A 13,962-nucleotide genomic window follows, 5' to 3' on the forward strand; every position below is an offset into this window, starting at 1 on the left:
TGAATGTCTGACGCAGCTTCTGCTTAAGTGCAGAAAGCTCCTGCAGCCAATTGGAAGCCATGCCTTGGTTTTCAAACATTTCGGAAGTCGAATGAACTCCCAGAACAGATTATGTTCAAGAACCAAGGTACCACTGTATCTTACGGATTGTTATTATTACAGTGGTACCTTGGGTTACAGACGCTTCAGGTTACATACGCTTCAGGTCATAGACTCCGCTAACCCAGAAATAATACCTCGCGTTAAGAATTTTGCTTCAGGATGAGAACAGAAATTGTGCGGCGGCGGCGCAGCGGCAGCGTGAGGCCCCATTAGCTAAAGTGGTGCTTCAGGTTAAGACCAGTTTCGGGTTAAGAACAGACCTCCGGAACAAATTAAGTACTTAACCCGAGGTATCACTGTACTTGCTTATAATCAGCTTTATGATTATTATTTTTAAGAAAGAAATATTCATTATGGTAGAAAATAACAGCATATGGAAGCATATTTTGTATATTGTTACACACACACCAATCTCCAAGCAGCAAGAGATCTCAGTCTATACTTTGGATATGACTTCCATGGAGCAAAGGTCAGTAGAGACCAGCAGGGCTACATGAGGGGAGAAGCAGACTGGCTCTGCCACTTACCAGGACAGGGATATGGTGAGGTGCTGATGAGGTCAGGCGGGTTTCTTGTCACCTGCAGGTGTGTGAGGCCACCAACCTAGAGCTCCTCTTGCCTTGCCCCCCTGCTGGTGGACATGATGGTGCTGTTGTTGCTCCCTGTCATGTGCCGCTGTTGCTAGAGGCTCGTGGTGTCTTCGTGATAAATGGCTTTGTTTACAACCAATAGTTAACAGACTTGGCCAAAGTCATTAAATTAGTGAACCACTTTAGAAGCCTTCTTTTTCTGCAGAATCCCACTTGAGAGGTATGAAATCGTGGGCTGGGAGGGGACCCTAAAGATCATGCCTACACTAACCCCCCCCCCAAACAGCTTACTTGTTTTGTTTGCTTCTACTTTTCTGCTCAGAAAATTATACAGTACTGAAAAATACTTGCATGCCAATGCAGAAATCTTTGCTTTGGGTTGTATCCATACACCAAGTTCTACTCAGGGTAAACCCAATGAAATGAATGTAGCTAAGTTAGTTATGTTGATTAATTTCACTGAGTCTACTCTGAGTATGACTAGTTTTGGATACAACCCTTTGATTTGATTATACTGAATGAATTAGAAAACAGAGAACCTTGCCGGTTAATGATCATACTCTGTTCTTCTAATATGAAACTGAAAGAAATGAGCAATCATTTCACTTTAGTGAAAGCAATCTACTCAATAAATATGCTTTATTAAAATAATTTAGGCATAGATCTTTGCTCTTAACCACTGCTGCCTACCTTTGATGCTTTTCAGTGTTGATGGAATTGAAAGCATCCTATTATGTTTTTATATGACTTTTCAAGAAACAAAAAGATACAGAATTTAAACATGCAAGTGTGTATATAAATGCACACTACATGGTTAGTTTATTTACTTATATTTAGACAATTTACATATCATGTATTTGGAGAGGGGCAGAATCTCTAAACAGTCTAAAACAGCTTCATCAATAACGATCAAATACAGAAAATACTAGGGATGAAATATCACAGTATAAAACACCACAATTGACAACAGTACAGGGCATCCTTTTAAGTATCAGAATAAAATATTACACATGACAATCAACTACAGAATTACAATGAAAATTACACATAATTTTCAAAATATAATTAACATAATGAACAAAATATAATCTAAGCAGTAGAATAAAATTACAAAACAAAATCCAAATATTATTTCCTCAGTTTTTAAACACGCAATTGTCAGCTAAGGAAAAGAGGGGGGAAATTCACTTTTCCCACCCTACAACATTCCCAGTCACTCATACGATGAAAAAGAAACAAATATAATTATATTCTCGGCCCACTATGTAATCACCAACACAATTAACCGTCTCTTGACAGCTAAAATACTTTCCACTCAGGTCTACTCAAACACACTGTTACCTAGTGAACACACAAAAATCAAATATGCAAGCTTGATAAACCAATAAACCACTCTGCAGCCTCTCCCATGTCAGTCTCAGTTCCTCAATCAACAACTCACATGTCTATGCCACGAGACCCAGACAAACCTAGACAGATACTGACCTTCAAAGTAAGCAACAATACATAAGCCCTAAGTAAAACATTCAAACCCAGTACTTGCCCTCTCCACTTCTGAATATTGTTTGAATTTTTTATCACAGGAGGGAAGGATTACCGAGGAGATACCAACTGTGCCAAATGGTGAAGTTTCCGGAGAAGAGCAGAAAACTGAAGAAGTAATGCGATTTTTTTTTAAAAAAAAATATCTCTGTATAACAACAATCACTTAAGTGCTTTTTTGGAAGCCATGTTGCCATCTCCCAGAAACTCTGTGTGAGTGCCAACAGTTACCCAGCATGACTCAGATTGCCTGGCTGGCCACCGCATCAGCCTTTGCCAACTCAGTGCCCTGCAGATGTTGTTGGACTACAGCTCCCATCATCCCCGACTCTTGGCCATCTTGGAATCCAACAACATCTGGATGGCTGCAGCATCCCCATCCCTAATACGGAAGGAACAGCATGACCTATGAGAGCTAAACTTTTTGAACTTGCTGCAACATTTCTGCTTAAAAATGCAGGAAAATAGCTTGACTTTTACAAGAGAAAGCTAACAACCATCCAGTGAGCACAATTACATGAGATTTGCCAAATGCATTTCAGAGGTGAAGAATGAATCCAGAGTAGCAGTATGTGAATTTTCCATCAGCAAGGATTTCTGCATGTGCAACAGAATATTCTCCCTCCTGCCCCTGCACACCCCTTAAAACTGTTCTGGGGCTTCTCCCAAACTTCTGAAGCAGATTTGGGGAGGGTGTACATGAAGGGAGCAGTGGGGGAAATCTAACTGCAGGACCAGAAATCCTTGCACTGGCAGGACATGTTGGTTGAATACCATCCTAGATTTCTTTGGTTTAAATTGATTTTCTCTTCTGCGATGTTACTTGTGTTTTTCTTTTTTGCTCCGTTGCCAGGAGATTGAAAAGACAGAGGGAACTGAGGAGAATGAGGCAAACGCAGAAGAGGGTGCAGAAGCTGATTCTGCTGAAGTGCCAACAGAAGAACAGGTCATTTCCTTTTCTTTTTTCCCCTGCTTGCCATTTTTGTTCGAAGCGCCCTTCACATCTCTGATATCCAGGCTCTGAGTGCCATCCGTTGCTTTTGCAGCCAAAGCAGCACTACCAACATGTGAGAGGGAGGTATTGGCAAGCTTATGGGGTGAGCTCTGAGATTTGCAAAAGTTTTCCTAAAATCATGAGGGGGAGAACAGCCCAGTGCTCAGTAGCCAGGGACCATTGACTCACTCCTGGGGGTGAGGGCAGAAGAGAAAACCTTAGTGGGGAGGGAGTAATGGAACGGAGTGGTTGGAATCCTGAAGAGGAAACACTTCACACTACAACATTTTGTCACAGGTTGCACTTGTACACTTCTAAATTTTGCATAAGGATTGCATTCATTCGGGTGGCTGTGAGGACCAACAGTTGGAGGGCGACAGGTTCCCCAGCAGGGCACCGGCGGCATTCTCCTGCTGCTTAACCATCCACAGCTGCCTGTCTGCTGAGTAACAATCGGCTTCCCCTCACAGAAACATTTATAGTCAGGCACCAGCAGCTGATTCCGAAGTGTCGCTTTCAGTGTATCTGCCTGCATGCTTGGAGAGGAATGAAAACCATGAGCAGCAGCTGCTACCTCATTAGAGAAATAAGACAACATGGAGATGACTCTGAACTCCACTGCAATAGAAATGCAGCAAACATGTAATTTCTGCGAGTGAAAAGGATGATTCTGCATATTAACAGACTTGTAAAAGAACTCTTTTTGATGGTTTGACCCTGCAGGGGCCATGGAATGGATAAATGCAGAGTCAAAATGATGCACATGTATGCAGAAGGAGGGATCTCGGGGGGTGTGTGTGTGTGTCAGTATTCTCAATTGCACCTGTCTTCTTTGAATGGCTGTCGCAGATGTTCTGTATCTTTTGCCAGCAACAAAATCCCAAAGTCCCAGACAGATGCTATTTTCTAGATGTAAAGTTATTCACTGGGCAGGTCAGATCTTAAAGGTTTCTTAAACATCTATCCTTTTCACAGCCATTGGTGATTATTGATACAGACACCACTGAATATAAGTGTTTTCATTAAGACATTAGGCATTTATTATGTGGTGTTTTCATGCTGCCCAGACCTTCTTCTCATTGGTGGAAAAAGAATGCTGCAAGAGCTGGGCACTTCACTGTTTTGTGAGGGCCATTGAGAGAGGTGAAAAAATTCTGCTTTGCTGCCATTCCTTTTCTAACTTTTATTTTGGGGCTGAACCAAAATGGGCTATTTTGAGGAGGCAAAATTGGGCAGGTAAGGGAGTTTTGCCAAATGTCCAGTGGCGGGGGGCGGGGGGCTGAAATTCTCCAACACATTTCCCCCCCTCACAGAATTGTCTTCTGGGAGATTTTTGGCTTACTCAATGTTGAATAAAATTCTGTTGTTTGTTTATATTGTTGGGGGAAGAAAGGAGAATGGGAAGGAATAAGGTCAAAGCCAATTTCTTCCTTCGTAACAGTGTTAAAATGACACTGAACAGTATATTAGCTTGATTTATAGTTGCACCCAAAATCCATGGAGAGTGAAATGGTCAAATATTTGCCAAGCGTTTTCCAAGGGAGGACTGGAATTCCCCAACAGATCAGGAGCAGCTGAAAAAAAAGTGCCAGAAGGTTATCTTCAGTTAATTTTTGATTCAGCCCTGCTTTGTGTGCTTAAGATAAAGGGGGGAAAGGAACATTATGCCTTGCAGCATTCTTAAGGGTGTAACCCAATGCATATTTATCTGAGAATAAACACAGTAGTATGACTTCCTTCTGAACAAACGTGTATAGACCCTCCTGTATAATAGATTCTAGTCTTTCTCAATAGTATTTTTTTGTCATTGGTTGCTGTCTGATCTTTTTTATTAGTCTGTTTTAAGGGATGGTTTTTCTCATTTGCAGGAAGAAGGCGAAGAACAGCCAGTGACAGAAGTACGCTCAAAAACTTCTTGTAGTCTGCACTTTGATTTGTCTGCTTGCTGACTAATGTAAAGCATTGCTTGACAACCCTCTTCCCCCAAGCTGAATCACAAAACCAAGTTATGACTGGCATCTAGCAAAGAATATTTATGTCTGGGCCTGTTTAACTTCTGGGACCAAGGAATTCATTCTAACCATTTTCTCAGAGCAAAATGGCATGCGCTTGAACTGATGTACCCAGGCAGCACCTGGTGCACCTATATAACTATGTGGACATTCATGCCTGCTTGCACACACCTGCACAGGGCACATCAGAGACATAGGTGTAGCTTTGTCAATCAGTCAGGTAGCAGGTAGCTTTAGATTAAATTTAAGGACCTTGGATAGCTCCAAACAGACAACCTGCTGGGCCTGAAGCTCAGTGGAGACCTTTTATCCCTCTTGCACCAGACTTTCCTTAAAGGAACAGACCTCTGGCTTGGAGCTTCTCAGCCAACTCCTGTCTTGTGTGTTGTATGTGTTTACTATTAAAACCAATTGAGATTATTTCCTGGGGTTTTCGTTACAAATCTTAACCATAATTTTTTTGTGAAAATCAAATATTGTTTTATACCTAGGCAGTGCATCTGTATGCATTTTCTGCCTTTTTTACTTTCTGGATTCATTTTTTCCTCCTAGTACAAGTCCACTGCAGACTTAATGCTGCTGTTAAGATAAAATTGGCATTCTAGGGTTGGTGCAAGAGGACTGCTAACGACATTGTTAGGGGCACACTGCAAGTTTTGTGCTATAATGCAAGCAACAGTGACCTACTTCTTCATCTTCTCTTCTTTTCAAACCAAAATTGCTTCAGGAGGAAGGAATTTAGAGCAGAGAAATGGTGTGACAAGAAGAAGGGCTTAAATTGGGGAGGGAGATGAGGGCATATATGCCCAGCCTTCACACATGGAATATTGTTATATGTTGATATTGGATGTACTCTTCATGGGACATAACCTTAGATTGGGCCACAAAAACTACTTGTGAGTTTGGACATATAACTTGAATAACAATGTTTTGGTGCATCCTGCTCTTATATCACGGTGGGGATGATGGAATTCTCTTGGTGAAAAAATGCAGAAGGTGCCACACAATTTAATACTCTGCTCTTTCCTCATTATGGTCATTCTTATTTATATAACACCATCCATGCACACGAAGCTTTACAAAGAATGAGAGAATGCGTCCCTGTCCAAAATGGTTTACAAGCTAGAAAAAACTGCGTAATAAAACAACAGAGGAAAGGGAAGAAAATGGAGGCAGGGTAAATTGGGTAAACTGGTTCCCTTTCAGTTGTGTGCTTCAGCAACACATTGAGTATGCAAGACACTCTGATGTACACAATGCCTCAGTGATATTTCATGCTAGGACTACCAGTGCACTATGGGGCAGAATCTACCGCAAATGCCCACACATTAATCTATGCCAATGCTGTGGAAATGAATAGGAGCAACACAACAGCACAACTTGCCCTTTTCATTAATTTGCTAGGTGATGGAAGAACAAAGACATGTAGGCTAGATTATGTGTGGTATGTAGATAAAAGTCAAATACTGCCTTATGAATAGGGAAAGTATGCTCTAGAATAAGGTTACCATGCATCCCCGTTTCCCGGGGACAGTCCCCGGATTTACAAATCAGTCCCCCGACAAAATCCATCTGTTTAGTAGGAAGTTGAAAAGTGTCCTCGGATTCATTGAAAAATATCTGGTAACCTTACTCTAGAATAGCTTTTGCTATTGTTTCCTTCTAACAATAGAAGGTCCTGTGTGAGTGCCTGGAGGCGGTTGGAGGTTGGATGGCGGCTAACAGATTGAGGTTGAATCCTGACAAGACAGAAGTACTGTTTTTGGGGGACAGGAGGCGGGCAGGTGTGGAGGATTCCCTGGTCCTGAATGGGGTAACTGTGCCCCTGAAGGACCAGGTGCGCAGCCTGGGAGTCATTTTGGACTCACAGCTGTCCATGGAGGCGCAGATTAACTCTGTGTCCAGGGCAGCTGTCTACCAGCTTCACCTGGTACGCAGGCTAAGACCCTACCTCCCCGCGGACTGTCTCGCCAGAGTGGTGCATGCTCTAGTTATCTCACGCTTGGACTACTGCAATGCGCTCTACGTGGGGCTACCTTTGAAGGTGACCCAGAAACTGCAATTAATCCAGAATGCAGCAGCTAGACTGGTGACTGGGAGTGGCCGCCGGGACCACATAACACCGGTTCTGAGAGATCTGCATTGGCTCCCAGTACGTTTCCGAGCACGATTCAAAGTGTTGGTGCTGACCTTTAAAGCCCTAAACGGCCTCGGTCCTGTATACCTGAAGGAGCGTCTCCACCCCCATCGTTCAGCCCGGACACTGAGATCCAGCGCCGAGGGCCTTCTGGCGGTTCCCTCATTGCGAGAAGTGAGGCTACAGGGAACCAGACAGAGGGCCTTCTCGGTAGTGGCGCCCGCCCTGTGGAACGCCCTCCCATCAGATGTCAAAGAGATAAAGAATTACCTGACGTTCAGAAGACATCTTAAGGCAGCCCTGTTCAGGGATGTTTTTAATATGTAATGCTGTATTGTTTTTAATACTGATTGGGAGCCGCCCAGAGTGGCTGGGGAAACTCAGCCAGATGGGCGGGGTATAAATAATAAATTATTATTATTATTATAACAGATAAGAAAAATAAACAGTAGATCAGAATCTAACTTGAACAATATTATACACACACTAATATGTATACACTTTTTCTCTCACACACACACCCTCAAACACTAGAGAAAGTCAGAAGGCATAGAGACTACTGTTGAGTTTATTAGTTTGGCTGAATTATGCTTCTGCTCTTTGATCATTAATCATTAAATTTAATGTGGCTTGTCTGCATGCGTTAATGTAATAAAGAATTCAACATTCAGCTGCATTAAGCTGAATACAAGCTTATAAAAGCTTGTATTTCTATTTAGAAAAATGAAATGTGCTAGCAACACAGTATGGCTGCAAATGGAGTATGCACCCCACCTCCAAATTGAGCTTTTCCTTCTTGGAGAATTACACATTATTTATGTCAGAAAAATAGCCCACCTTTTATAGAAGGATCTGTGAGCAGGAGACTACGTTCTGCCCACGCACCTTTAAAATAGTAGCAGACTTTGCATTGCAGTATAAGGTGATTTCTCCCATTTTTTTGAGGGAGCAATATGCATGTCACATTTAATCCACTGTTTCAGTAGTTGCTTCTTTCCCTTCCCATATTTGAATGTTCTCTCCTTTATATAAATAAGGAAACAGAGGCAGCACAGGAGGAGGAAGAAGCAGAAGAGGAGGAAGAAGAAGCGGAGGAGGAGGAGGAGGAAGAAGAAGAATCTTAGTACAATTCTATTATGACTTTTTCCTTCAGAAGACTGTTCAGGTAATTTTGCTGACAGCTGCCTCATTTCAGCCTTTACCTGAAATCCTGATAGTTTCAATCCCTGCCACCAAAACTTTAATTTGTCTCAAAAGGGGAAATAAAGAATATTTTCCCTACTTGTTTTAAGCAGACAACAGTAGGTTAAGGGGTGATATGATAGCCATGTTCAAATATATACAGTGGTGCCTCGCAAGACGAAAAGAATCCGTTCCGCGAGTCTCTTCGTCTAGCGGTTTTTTCGTCTTGCGAAGCAACCCTATTAGCGGATTAGCGCTATTAGCAGCTCAGCGGCTTAGAAAAAGGGAGAAAAAAGGGGGGGAAATCGCAAGACTCGCAAGACGTTTTCGTCTTGCGAAGCAAGCCCATAGGGAAATTCGTCTTGCGAAGTGCCTCCTAAAACGGAAAACCCTTTCGTCTAGCGGGTTTTTCGTCTTGCGAGGCATTCGTCTTGCGGGACACCACTGTAAAAGGATGTCACATAGAGGAGGGAGAAAGGTTGTTTTCTGCTGCTCCAGAGAAGCGGACACGGAGCAATGGATCCAAACTACAAGAAAGAAGATTCCACCTAAACATTAGGAAGAACTTCCTGACAGTAAGAGCTGTTTGACAGTGGAATTTGCTGCCAAGGGGTGTGGTGGAGTCTCCTTCTTTGGAGGTCTTTAAGCAGAGGCTTGACAACCATATGTCTGATGGTGTTTCCTGCTTGGCAGGGGGTTGGACTCGATGGCCCTTGTGGTCTCTTCCAACTCTTATGATTCTATGATTCTAGGTACAATCTGCTTACATGCCTTCATTTATTTTTCCAACATTGGGTGGGATTTATATAGCATTAATGGGTGATAACTAGAGCATGAGACAATTAATTTAATCCACTTTTGTTCCATCATTCCTAGTGGCAGAGAAACACGTATATTCCTCTCTTGTTGAAACTGATGGGGCTAAAAGTGTAAACAACTGGGTTATTTATCTGGATTGTTTCCATAGGGTTTTTTATAATTATTTTTTATTGATTTTTCCATGTATACTTCTTCTAACAATATATCTTTAACAATTTTCATATTTCCACCCTTCTCCCTTGGACTTCCCTCATACTCCCATTTTGTTTTATTTCCATATTGTTGACCCTGCGTATTGTTTCCCAAAAATTTTCCCAATACATATAGTCTTCTTTTTTGTTGTATACCGTTGTGATTGTTTACTCAAACCCTGCCAATGAGTCCATTTCTTTATGTTGCCTCTTCATATATGTTGTAAATGGTTCCCATTCTCTTTTATAGCCTTTGTTGTCCTTTTCATGTACTTTTTCGATTAGTTTTGCCAGTTCTGCATATTACATAAGTTTCCCTTGCCATTGTTCTTTCTTTGGTATTTCTTCTGTCTTCCAAGTTTGTGCCAATATAATTATTGCCGCTGGTAGTGCATTCATCTTTATTGCTGCTATCCTTCCCATCAAGGTGAGATTCATTCTATTCCAAATTTCGAAATCTTTCTTAATCTCATTCCAAACTTTCTCATAGTTGTCTTTATATAAATTTAAGTTTTTATTAGTAATCCAGATTCCTAAATATTTGACTTTTTTGTGAATTTCTACTTTTATAATTTCCTGCAATTCCTTTTTTCCAGTTCCGTCATATTTTTTGTTAGTATTTTTTGTCTTTCCTTTATTTAATTTAAATCCTGCCACTCGCCCAAACTCTTATATTTTTTCTAAAGCCTTAGGGAGACATATTTTTGGTTCCTCGAGTGTGATTACCATGTCATCTGCAAATGCTTTCAACTTAAATTCATCCCCCCCCCCCCGTTTTTATTCCCACAATCTGCTTGTCTGCTCTTATGTTTCTGTTCAAAACCTCCAGGACCAGAATGAATAATAAAGGTGATAACTGACATCCTTGTCTCGTTCCTTTTTCTATTTTGAATTGGTTTGTTATCACCTGGTTAATAATTAGTTTTGCACTCTGTTCTGTATATACAGTTTGTATCCCTTTTATAATTTTTTCTCCATATTCCATTTCTTCCATCACTTTCTTTATAAAATCCCAAGATATATTATCAAATGCTTTTTCTGCATCTATAAACATCATTGCTGCTTTTCTCTCATTTCTTACTTCTAAATACTCTATTACATTTAAGATATTTCTTATATTATCTTTCATCTGCCTACCTGGAAGGAATCCCACTTGGTCTGGATGTATATAAACATTTAAGACCTTTTTCAATCTATTAGCTAAAATATTAGCAAATATCTTATAATCATTGTTCAATAATGAAATGGGTCTATAGTTTTTGACCAAGTTCAAATCTGTATCTTGTTTTGGAATCAAAGTAATATAAGCTTCCTTCCATGTTTCTGGAATTTCCCCGTCTGTTAATACTTCATTCATTATGACTTTCATTGGATTTACAAGCTGTTCTTTAAATTTTTTATAATACTTTGCTGATAATCCATCTGGTCCTGGTGATTTGTCCACCTTTATTTGATTTATTGCCTCAGGGATTTCTTGATCTGTTATTTGTGTATTTAAAAATATTATCTCTTCTTGTTTTATCTTTGGCAGATGACTCTTTTTTATATATTCCTGTATGTTTATTGCCTTTTCATTTCTTCTTTTGTATAAATTCTGAAAATATTTTTAAAAGACTTCCCTTATTTCTTTAGTTGTATCTAAAACTTTCCAATTGGAATTAATTTTACCTATATGATTCATCTGTTGATTTCTCCTTAATTGCCATGCTAACAATTTTCCAGGTTTGTTTGCATGCTCAAAGAATTTCTGTTTCATTTTTTTAACTTTCCATGTTATTTCTTCATTGATTAGCATTGAATACTGTGATTGTAATAATTTTATTGCCTGTTTTATTAATTGTTTATTTGGGGTTTTTCCCTAATTCATTTTCTTTCTTTGATATAGCACCCAAAATTTCTTTTTTCCTTGCTTCCCTGGCTTTTTTTTTTTAAACAGCATTTTGTTTCCATAGTTTTAAACAAGAGAGTTTTTGTTGAATTATATGAATCAAGTTCGAGGGGCGTTTTGAGACAGAATGTACTTTTTTAAATCAGCAAACAAGCTCCATATTCGTACTCTGATGAGAGCATTCTGCAACCGTTGACACTGAAGTAATCCATGGATCCCAATGACTTTCTGTCCGGCCACTCAACATTAATCAATATACTCCTTCAACCTGCACCCAGTTCATGGATATACTGGAAGAACTGCATTTTCAAATAATTTTCTATTTATTTCTTGATTACATTTCTATATTACCTTTTCTCTCAACAACCCTGTGAGGTAGTTAAGGCTGAGAGAGGGATGGGCCCGAGGTAACTCACAGAGGTTCATGATGGAGTGGGGATTTGAACCTAGTTCTCCCAAGTCCTAGTTCTTTGCAATCAATAAGATTTTATGTATGTGTCACATCAGTCTTAATTTTGTACATAAATGTCATGGTTGAATCTCACATGGTTGCCACCCAGAATTGCAACATCTTTGTTATCTTAATTTACACTGAAGCCCTGATGTGACCGAATTAGTGTCAGGTCACCCAAAGACTTAATATAAATAAACAGAAGGTATACTTCCTCCTTGCAGTTACTTTTGTGCACTTAAGCACAATATATGCTGTGATTGGGTGTTTGTGGCGTGTGCATTTTCTTTATTGTGTTGCCTATCAAAACAGTCATTTGGCAGACTAATGCCATCTAGTGTTTTAAAATGAGGTTGTAAAAGCAAGCAGGTGGTCCAGCGAAGCACGCTTTTGACACTGCCTGGCACACACGCCTGGAACATCAGGTTAATATTTTACAGAAATATTAAGTCAGCTCTCAAAAAAGAACTTGGTCAATGACAGGAAAGTCATTCCTATTGTGTAAACATAATACGGTCTGCACTGCCTGTTGACTTCTTTTTATGATCAGATACCATTTTAAAATTAATTTCCAGCAGTGCTGTTAGATTAAGGTTACCAGACATCCCCGTTTCCCAGGGACAGTTCCTAGATTTACAGATCAGTCCCCTGACAAAATCCTATCATTCCTACTCATTTCAATGAAGTGTCCCCGGATTCATTGAAAAAAATCTGGTAACCTTATGTTAGATCATCACTTGACCCATGACTAACAGGGTTTGTAGCTGGCAAACCAGCCATAGCTGGGAAAAAAGCACTCCTAGCCCCTGAGGCCACCTGAGCTTCCAGTTCTCCAGTGTTGGATCTAGGAGTACCACCAAGCTAGGAACCTTCTTCCAGGGGACCACAGCCCCATCTAGAACAAGCCATCTTCCCACCTCCTGGACTTGATTGTTTGGAGCTGCGTTGGTCCTTTTGTACATAAAGGGGAAGCTTCAGAGCTGGAGGGTAGGGCACTGCAGGAAGAGGCAGGTCAGGCAAGTGAAAGGGCCAGGTGCTTCCCTGCCCTCTCCTGCACCACTGTCTTCCGGAACCAGGAGAGAATTGAAATGGGAAGAGCAGAGGCAGCTTCCAAGCAGGCGTAGTCTCCGGCTGCATGTGCACAGCCCATAGGAGGAAGATACATAAGCTGGTGGAAGGGGCATGCACCCTTGTTGCTGCAACCACTCTATAGAGTGCAGACTTGGGAATAGCTGCATAGACACTAGGTTGGCGTGGAGGGAGCAGTATTCATAGCCATGGAAACTACTGTATGTGTCAGATTTGACAATAAAGAGCTAGCTATCTGCCGTGTGCATTCCTTTCGCTAGGGAGAACCCTTGGCAACATATTAAATTTTGGGGGTTTTTTGCCCCCACAGGAAACAGAAGCCCATGGCATCACTGCAGTGTGAAGATAAAAGCAATCACTTCCCCTCCATGAAAACACCATTGGCTTTACTCTCCAGCTCCAGATATCGGCATAGATGTCACCTGAGACATCAAGCAGCCCCGCAGGAAAATCTTTATATGTTGTGTCAAATGGGTCTTCAGATCTTCAGAACTTGATGGCCAACAGGCACTGTGGGTCTGACTTTAGGGTGTAGGTTTTTGTGGACAGGGATTGTTTCTCTCTCCATGTTTGTGCCCTGCCAGGCACACGCTGACAACGCTCAGAGGTGATGGCAAGGCGGAACGGAACTGGAACCTGCAAGGAAGCTCCACCTGTATGTACCATAATGACCTGCTTGTTTCTAAACTAGCCTTTGAAGTTGGTATTCTTTTTAATGTACAGCAACTGAAATAAAGCACATTTCATGTTGACTATCTGTTTATTCCCTACAGGCATTAATTTATCATAGTAAATAAGAAAATTCAAAGTTATGCTTGCAGCCTGCATGGTGCCTTCACTTAAGAAAAAGTTCTCTGTGACTGATTGCCTTCCTGAGTCTGTATTATTGTGATAGCCCTGTACAGTATTAGATTATATTTTCATTATTTCATTGTTCATGGATGTAGAGAGCTTTTCAACAGACT

The 13,962-nt window shown here is 40.9% G+C and overlaps 1 protein-coding gene across 3 annotated transcripts in view; it reads left to right on the forward strand.

Annotated features, from left to right (window-relative positions):
- The window catches only part of SH3BGR (SH3 domain binding glutamate rich protein), a 31,313-nt gene extending 17,561 nt beyond the window's left edge, over positions 1-13,752 (forward strand). For 2 of the 3 annotated variants that reach the window (XM_081859384.1, XM_081859386.1), the window contains exons 4-8: positions 2,276-2,350; positions 3,088-3,180; positions 5,097-5,126; positions 8,415-8,542; positions 13,308-13,752. In XM_081859384.1, the coding sequence (XP_081715510.1) occupies positions 2,276-2,350; positions 3,088-3,180; positions 5,097-5,126; positions 8,415-8,501 (285 nt within the window). In that variant the 3' untranslated portion in view covers positions 8,502-8,542; positions 13,308-13,752. The remainder of the gene's footprint in view (positions 1-2,275; positions 2,351-3,087; positions 3,181-5,096; positions 5,127-8,414; positions 8,543-13,307) is intronic. The other variant, XM_081859385.1, reaches the window with a different exon arrangement.
- The last annotated feature ends 210 nt before the right edge of the window (positions 13,753-13,962 follow it).

The sequence above is a fragment of the Podarcis erhardii genome (genome assembly GCF_964252035.2).
Source record: "Podarcis erhardii genome assembly, chromosome: 4".
Lineage (NCBI taxonomy): Eukaryota > Metazoa > Chordata > Lepidosauria > Squamata > Lacertidae > Podarcis > Podarcis erhardii.